This window comes from Mastomys coucha, chromosome X, assembly GCF_008632895.1.
Source record: "Mastomys coucha isolate ucsf_1 chromosome X, UCSF_Mcou_1, whole genome shotgun sequence".
Taxonomy (NCBI): domain Eukaryota; kingdom Metazoa; phylum Chordata; class Mammalia; order Rodentia; family Muridae; genus Mastomys; species Mastomys coucha.
In genome coordinates this window covers 107,150,940-107,159,017 of record NC_045030.1, presented here as the reverse complement: position 1 = coordinate 107,159,017, position 8,078 = coordinate 107,150,940, and the positions used below count along the sequence as shown (strand labels likewise).

Sequence of the window (8,078 nt, the reverse complement as noted above, 5' to 3'; positions counted from 1 at the left end):
GTACCAGCTCACAATCCTACCAGCAATGGAGGAATGTTCCTCTTTCTCCACATCCTCACCAGCATCTGCTGTCAATTGAGTTTTTGAACTTAGCCATAGTGACTGGTGTGAGATGGAATCTCAGGGTTGTTTTAATTTGCATTTCCCTGATCATTAAGGATGTTGAACATTTCTTTAGGTGCTTCTTAGCCATTCAGTATTCCTCAGTTGAGAATTCTTTGTTTAGCTCAGTACCTCATTTTTTAATAGGTGTATTTGGTTCTCTGGAGTCTAACTTCTTGAATTCTTTGTATAGATTGGATACTAGCCCTCTGTTAGATATAGGGTTGGTAAAGATCTTTTCCCACTCTGTTGGTTGCTGTTTTGTCCTATTGACAGTGTCCTTTGCCTTATAAAAGCTTTGCAATTTTATGAGGTCCCATTTGTCAATTCTTGATCTTACAGCACAAGCCATTGGTGTTCTATTCAGTAAATATTTCCCTGTGCCCATGTGCTCAAGGCTCTTCCCCACTTTCTTTTCTATTAGCTTCAGTGTATCTGGTTTTATGTGGAGGTCCTTGATCCATTTGGACTTGAGCTTTGTACAAGGAGATAAGAATGGATCAACTTGCATTCTTCTTCATACTAACTGCCAGTTGAACCAGCACCATTTGTAGAAAATGCTGTCTTTTTTCCCACTGGATGGTTTTAGCTCCTTTGTCAAAGATCAAGTGACCATAGGTGTGTGGGCTCATTTCTGAATTTTCAATTCTTTTCTGTTGATGCCTGTCACTGTACCAATACCATGCAGTTTTTATCATGATTGCTCTGTAGTACAGCTCAAGGTCAGGGATGGTGATTCTCCTGGAAGTTCTTTGTTGAGAGTACTTTTTGCTATCCTGGGTTTTTTGTTATTCCAGATGAATTTGGAAATCGCTCTTTCTAACTGTGAAGAATTGAGTTAGAATTTTGATGGGGATTGCACTGAATCTATAGGTTGCTTTTGGCAAGATGGCCATTTTTACTATATTAATCCTACCAATCCACAAGCATGGGAGATCTTTCTATCTTCTGAAATCTTCAATTTCTTTCTTCAGAGACTTGAAGTTCTTGTCACACAGATCTTTCATTTTTAGTTAGAGTCACATCAAGATATTTTATATAATATATAATATATATATGTATATATATATACCCAGAAGATGATCCCATATGTAATAAGGACACATGCTTCACTTTGTTTATAGCAGGCTTATTTATAATAGCCAGAAACTGGAAAGAACCCCAATGTCCTTCAACAGATGAATGGATACAGAAAATGTGGTACATTTACACAATGGAGTACTACTCAGCTATTAAAAACGATGAATTCATGAAATCCTTAGGCAAATGGTTGGCACTAGAAAATATCATCCTGAGTGAATTAACCCAATCACAAAAGAAAACACATGGCATGCTCTCACTGATAAGTGGATATTAGCCCAGAAGTTTGGAATACCCAAGATACAATTCACAGACCACCTGAAGCCCACAAAGAAGGAAGACCACAGTGTGGATACTTCGATCCTTCTTAGAAGGGGGATCAAAACACCAATGGTAGGAAATATGGAGACAAAGTTTGGGACAGAAACTGAAGGAAAGGCCATCAAGTGACTGTGCCACCTAGGGATCCTTCCCATATACAGTTACCCAACCCAGACACTATCGTGGATGCCAACAAGTGCTTACTGATATAGCTGACTCCTGAGAGGCTCTGCCAGTGCCTGACTAATACAGAAGTAGAGGCTCACAGCCATCCATTGGACTGAGTACAAAGTCCCCATTGAAGGAGCTGAACAGTTTATAACCCCATAGGAGGAACAACAATATGAATCAACCAGTACTCCCACAGCTCCCAGAGTCTAAGCCACCAACCAAAGAATACACATGGAGGGACCCATGGCTCTAGTCGCAAGTGTCACAGAGGATGGCCTTGTGGGACGTCAATGTGGGGAGAGGCCCTTGGTCTCATGAAGGCTTTATGCCCCAGTGTAGGGGAATGCCAAAACAGGGGATTGCATGAGGGTGGGTTAGGGAGCAGGGAGAGCAGGGAGAGCAGGGAGGAGATAGGGGGTTTTCAGAGGGGATAAAATTTACAATATAAATAAAAAATATCTAATAAAAATTGTAATTCATAACTATTTGGTTATTACTGAAGCTACTAAGGCTTGAAAATCAATCTAGGTATATAAACAAGATGAAGAGCAAATTGCTAAAGGAGACAAAGTTAGGCCTAGAGGAGACCTGAGGCATGGTAACATAGAAGGGACAACTCATTTTGGACTTTGAGAATGGAATCCATTACTCCAGTAGATTAAAAGGAGGAACAGATCCTAAGAAACATAAATCTATGTATGTGATCCCGCTAACAGTCCTTAAATCTATCAGTTTGTTAAAAGAACTGATCATACATTGGCATCCAGAGTTAGAAACCTTCTATTTAATTACATACAGAGATAAACTTTATTATTAAAATTCATGTGATAAATAAGAGCTGTAAATAAATTCCAGTAACAACATTTCACAGTATCTTGGAAGTTAACTCAAAAGGTGGCATAAAAATTAAGTTGTGCAGAGTTCCACTGACGAATCCTTATAGAGCACGGCAACTTGATCTGTTATTTGTAGGGCAAATGGCTCATCTTCATAAACTACTGATTAACAGGATTTGCTGTTTTATTACATGACAATGAAAACATATAACATAAACTATTTCATTAAAATAATAAAGGCAACAATAAAGACAATTTATTAGCATTTAAACAATCTGTATTCAAATTTTCTTATTAAAATAATTTGCTTAATTTTAAGACTAAAATTTAACAACTTTATAAGAGAAATATGAGATGATTTATTTTAAATTATACACTGCCATAATTCAGATTCTCTTTGTATTCAACCTCATAGGACTCAAAATGATAAATAAAAGATCTGTAGAAAAGACTTTCCAAGCAAAATTGAACCTCAGTAAAGAGGCATCTGCTTGGTAGTAGCCGAAGCACTATTTTTCCGCCAACATTAGTTTCTTTCTGAAAACTAAGTCCAGTGTTAGTAGAGAGAGAGGGTAAAAGAAAAAAACTCAAGCAAAAATCTGGAAAATGGCCTGGCAGTGGTGGCACATGCCTTTAATCCCAGCACTTGGGAGGCAGAGGCAGGCGGATTTCTGAGTTTGAGGCCAGCCTGGTCTACAGAGTGAGTTCCAGGACAGCCAGGGTTACAGAGAGAAACCCTGTCTCAAAAAACAAAACAAAACAAAACAAAACAAAACAAAAAACAAAAAGAAGAGAAAGAAAGAAAGAAAGAAAGAAAGAAAGAAAGAAAGAAAGAAAGAAAAAATCTGAAAAATGTATACCCGTGTTTATGAAGCTATTTCTTAGAATTTAGCATCCCAGTAATGACAACTAAAGTAGATGGTCATTGGTAATGCATTATTTGAAAGGATTGCTATAAGACTCACTTTCTTTATATTGTCTTCCCCTCCACCACATCTTCCTGTGCCTACAATTGCTCCATTTGAATTTCTCCACTTCATGTTAATGCTTATTTGTAAGGTATGAACTTCAGTTATTTCTTGGTAAATTAATATGAAGTTAACGTTATAATTAGCACCTTATTGTGAATAAGTTGATCAAAGTGTAAGGGGATGGAGCAAGATTCAAATGTATTGATGAGGAAGATGAAGTTATCAGGAAAATGATTCTGATTTAGTACTCAGATGCTGAATACAAACTCAGATAGACAGCATAGGTAGATAAATAGCATAAATCATTAGATACTTGATTATCCCTAAATGATGTAGAAGAAATATTTAACAAATGGACTGTACTCTCAGCTACTCTAAAATGGTCAGTAATATCCTAGGAATATTTTCTCTCCCTTAAAAATGGTATGAGTATAGTGAAATCAATGTTAGAAAAAGTTCAAACAGTGATCTCCCAAAGTGACTTTAAAAAGTGTAATGCATGCTACAAAAAATAGTAATCATAGATACTTTACGTGTAAGTACTATTTCAAGTACCCATAGTTGTTTCATAGTTTCACAAATGATTACTTGTAATCTTATTACAATACAACATTACAGCCAAACAGAAATCACTTTAAAACAAATAGACCACACACATTTATAGTTTTTCTTTTGAAAACAAAATAACACTTATTTAATACATCAAAACATGTATACATTACAAGGAATAACTACAAAATATATAAATATACTGTTGCTAGCAGCATAAATTCATTTTTCTAATACATTATTTTAATCAACTGTATAAGCATAAGCAATACTTTGTTTTACTTACTCAGACAAAACTTTAGAAGTTTCTCACTAGTATTAGAAGCCAAAATTCATGTCAATTTAATTAGTTTCCCCCAAAACATATAGTATCATTAACTATATACCTAAAACTAAACTGTATGTATGTGTGTGTGTGTGTTTCTTGCTTGATTTCTATATTTTTTCAATGTAAAGAATGTTTTCTCCACATTCTCTTATTACAATATTTCTAAAAGTAATCTTTTTTTACAATGTATATCATGCTTCAGAATGTTCCAGTACTTAGAGCCACATACCCGAGTTTTTCCTGCTCAGTAGTACCAAACAGATAGTAGGCATAGCTTTTATAAGGAGTATGTAAGGCTGCTTGAATGATCTACACTTTTCTCAAAAGGTGAAAGAATTGCTTCTGGCATTTTCTGAAAGGTAATCTTTATAGGCTTAATAATCATAACTTAACTGGAAAATGCATATTTAAATGCCCACATGACCACTGTCTTTATGTCTTACTCTGACTTGTGTAGATGCCTTAATAGGCACCACTTACCTTGGGAAATATTTAAAGAAAAATAGTGATTTTTAAGACTTATACTTCACTTTGGTTCATAATTTCACTCTGTCCAAGCTCAGTGACTAATTGGTTCACTGTTTCTTCCATAGGCTCAGTAAATACAGTTATAACCTGTCAGATTTCTTCTATGTAATTCTAAATTATGATGAAAAGCTATACCTCTCCTAGACCAGTTCATAGAATTCTGAAGGTATTCTATGAACCTATTTTCAGAGAGCCAGAATTGTGATTGTTATCTCTGTCCTTTCTCTAAAACATAAAAGTCATCTGAGTCATCTTGGGTCAACTGTAGAAAACTACCTGCCATGGGAATATTCAATGTAGCATTTTATACAATAACAGAGGATTACTGTGTATCATGAATTTTGTTGTTCTTAGTTTAAGTGTAATGAAGCCTGATTTTAGAACTTCATTCAACAAGTAATGTGACAGATGATGTTTCATATTGAAACTAACTGAAGAAATCAAGCATTGGAGTTTCAAATCCTTGAATGGAATCACATCTGAGAGATAGATAACAATTACCCTATTTTTTGTAACATTATATATACATCAAGTTTTGCCCACCTTACTTTAAACACAATCAAATATGTTGGAATTAAAACTGTGATCACTACTACAAATGGACAATTACATACCTTTTGAACATAGATTCAGCATCTGAGGTAAGAAAACTCAGTGCTTAAAATGGGCTTGAGAGAGTAACCTCTTTGTGACTTAGATTCACAGATGAAACTGATGACTCTAGCTAAGAGCATATGTGTGCAGTGTTATCAAAATTTTACCACTTAAGTCTTAAAGACTTGGTCCAACATTACTGCATGGACATGTCACCAGCAATGACTATTGAAATACAGTATTCTAAACAGGTATTGTCATAAATATGTGCATTCCATTGTAAGTAATATAGACCACTCTGAAAGGTTATGAATACTTTCTGAGAATACTGTCTTGATGGGGTACTACGAATGTGTTCTGGTATTTGCATTCCAGGCCATGTTTGGTTCTGGGTTTTCTTTAGCATAGATCAGCTGCCATGGTAGAAGTGGCATGGTTACTCACATTTTTGTATGATTTTGTATGGAGTTGGATGCTATCAGGCAAATCTTGTCTTGAAAGACGTCTTCTGAACTCATTAGTGGTGAAATAATATATAACTGGGTCAAGGCAGGAATTCAGACTTGCCAGACACAAGGCCACAGAATGAAATATTAGAATCACTCTCCTTGCTAAGCAACTCTTAATTTCATTGGACTTAACCAGAAAATCTAAAGGAAAGCTGAAGTGGTAAGGTGCAAAGCAAATTAGAAACACCCCTGCACAGGTTAGAATCATCTTCAGGGCTTTCTTTTTCTCTCCAAGATGTTGAGAAATGGGGTATTTATTTTGTAATGACAAAGCTGTCTTCCAAGTACAGTATAAAACAATCATAAGAGGAGTAACAAATCCAACCACTTCTCCAATAGTTATCATGGCAACTGATTGGGCCAGATTGACATTCCTGATAGGAAGATCCACAAAGCATTTGGTTCTGTTACCTGGAGTATCATCATTGGTTCTGAGGAGAGGAAAGAGTAGGCAGGCAAGGCAGATGATCAGCCAGCCAACAATGCTGATATACAAATCATATTTCTGCTTGCAGTCATTGAAACGAAAGGGGTACATGAGAAACCAAAATCTTCGCACACTGATGCAGACCAAGAAGTAGATGCTGGCATACATGTTCACATATTTCAGGTAGAAACAAAACATGCAGAGACCAGGACCAAATGGCCAGTCATGGTTCAAGTAGTAAAATATCCTCAGTGGCAGAGAGAGAATCTGTAGTAAGTCAGCAATGGCTAGGTTTATCATAAATACCACAGCCCTTTTGGTTTCTTTCATATAGCCGTAAAATACCCATAAGGCTAATATGTTCCCTATGAGACCTGGCACAAGAATAACAGTGTATGTTACTGCATAAATGAAGTATCTAAAATCTGTATTGTCTCCATCAGTCTTGTTACATGTAAAATTATCAGTCATGATTATTTTCAGAGAAATTTTCTTTGTCTACTGGTCACTCAAAATCTAACTCTACAAGTAACTTCTGTACTGCCCAGAAGTCAGTGGTTCAGAGAGGCAGAGTATAAAATAACTTTTTTCTACAATTGTTACCCTCTACATATGATTTGGGAATGTTAAAAAAGCCTGGCTATATTTATGCCTCAGATTTGTATACACAACCACAGAAATCCATTGTGCAAGTACACATGAAAGGTTGTTAAAATTTTCTTGTCCTGTTTATTTTGTTGTAAGGACTTCCAGGACATCATGGAAATTGGATATTTCTCACTTGATTCATAACTGTCTCATACATCAGCTTCTCAAATTCCCATATGTTGGTCATCACTTTACAGGTGTTTGGAAGGACATTTCATGTTCTTTTATGGGGAGAAGTCTGGCACACACAGAAGAAACGTTTGCTTCAGTGCAGGTCAGCTCTGCCACTATTCGAAGACGACTGACTTTGATGGTTTTTTTTTTTGCCAGATTTTTCAGATCTGCATTGAAGAAGAGAGAGAGAATAAATGTGTAGTGCAAAGACTGAAGGAAAGACCACCCAGAGACTGTACCATCTGGGGATCCATCCCATATACAGTTACCTAGACACTACTGGTGGATGCCAAGAAGTGCATGCTGAAACGAGACTGATATGTTTGTCTCATGAGAGGCCCTGCCAGAGTCTTACAAATACAGAGGTGGATGCTCCCAGCCAACCATTGGACTGAGTGTGGGGTCCCCAATAAAGGAGTTAGAGAAAGGAATCAAGAAATTTAAGGGGTTTGCAACCCCATAGGAAGAACAAAAATATCAACTAACCAGACCCCCCAGAGCTCCCAGGGACTAAGCCACCAACCAAAGAGTATACATGGAGGAAATCATGGCTCCAGCTGCATATGTAGCAGAGGATGGCCTTGTCAGGCATTAATGGGAGGAGAAGTCCTTGGTCTATGAGGACTCTATAGATGCCCCCGTGTAGTGGAATTGAGGGCGGGGAGATGGGAGTGGATGGGTGGGTGGAGGAACACCCTCATAGAAGCAGGGGGAGGGAGGATGGGATAGGGTGTTTCTGAGATGGGGGAAACTGGGAAAGGGGATAACATTTGAAATGTAAATAAAGAAAATATCCAATAAAGAAAAAGAAAATACCGTGTTTGTTCTTTTGTGATTGGG

General features: G+C 36.9%; 1 protein-coding gene across 23 annotated transcripts in view; it reads right to left on the bottom strand.

The window, feature by feature from the left end:
• Nucleotides 1-4,145: 4,145 nt before the first annotated feature.
• Nucleotides 4,146-8,078, bottom strand: part of Gpr174 (G protein-coupled receptor 174) — a 36,926-nt gene continuing 32,993 nt past the window's right edge. For all 23 annotated transcript variants that reach the window (XM_031366721.1, XM_031366713.1, XM_031366697.1 and 20 more), the window contains one exon: nt 4,146-7,405. In XM_031366721.1, coding sequence (XP_031222581.1) covers nt 5,880-6,887 — 1,008 coding nt within the window. In that variant the 5' untranslated portion in view covers nt 6,888-7,405 and the 3' untranslated portion in view covers nt 4,146-5,879. The remainder of the gene's footprint in view (nt 7,406-8,078) is intronic.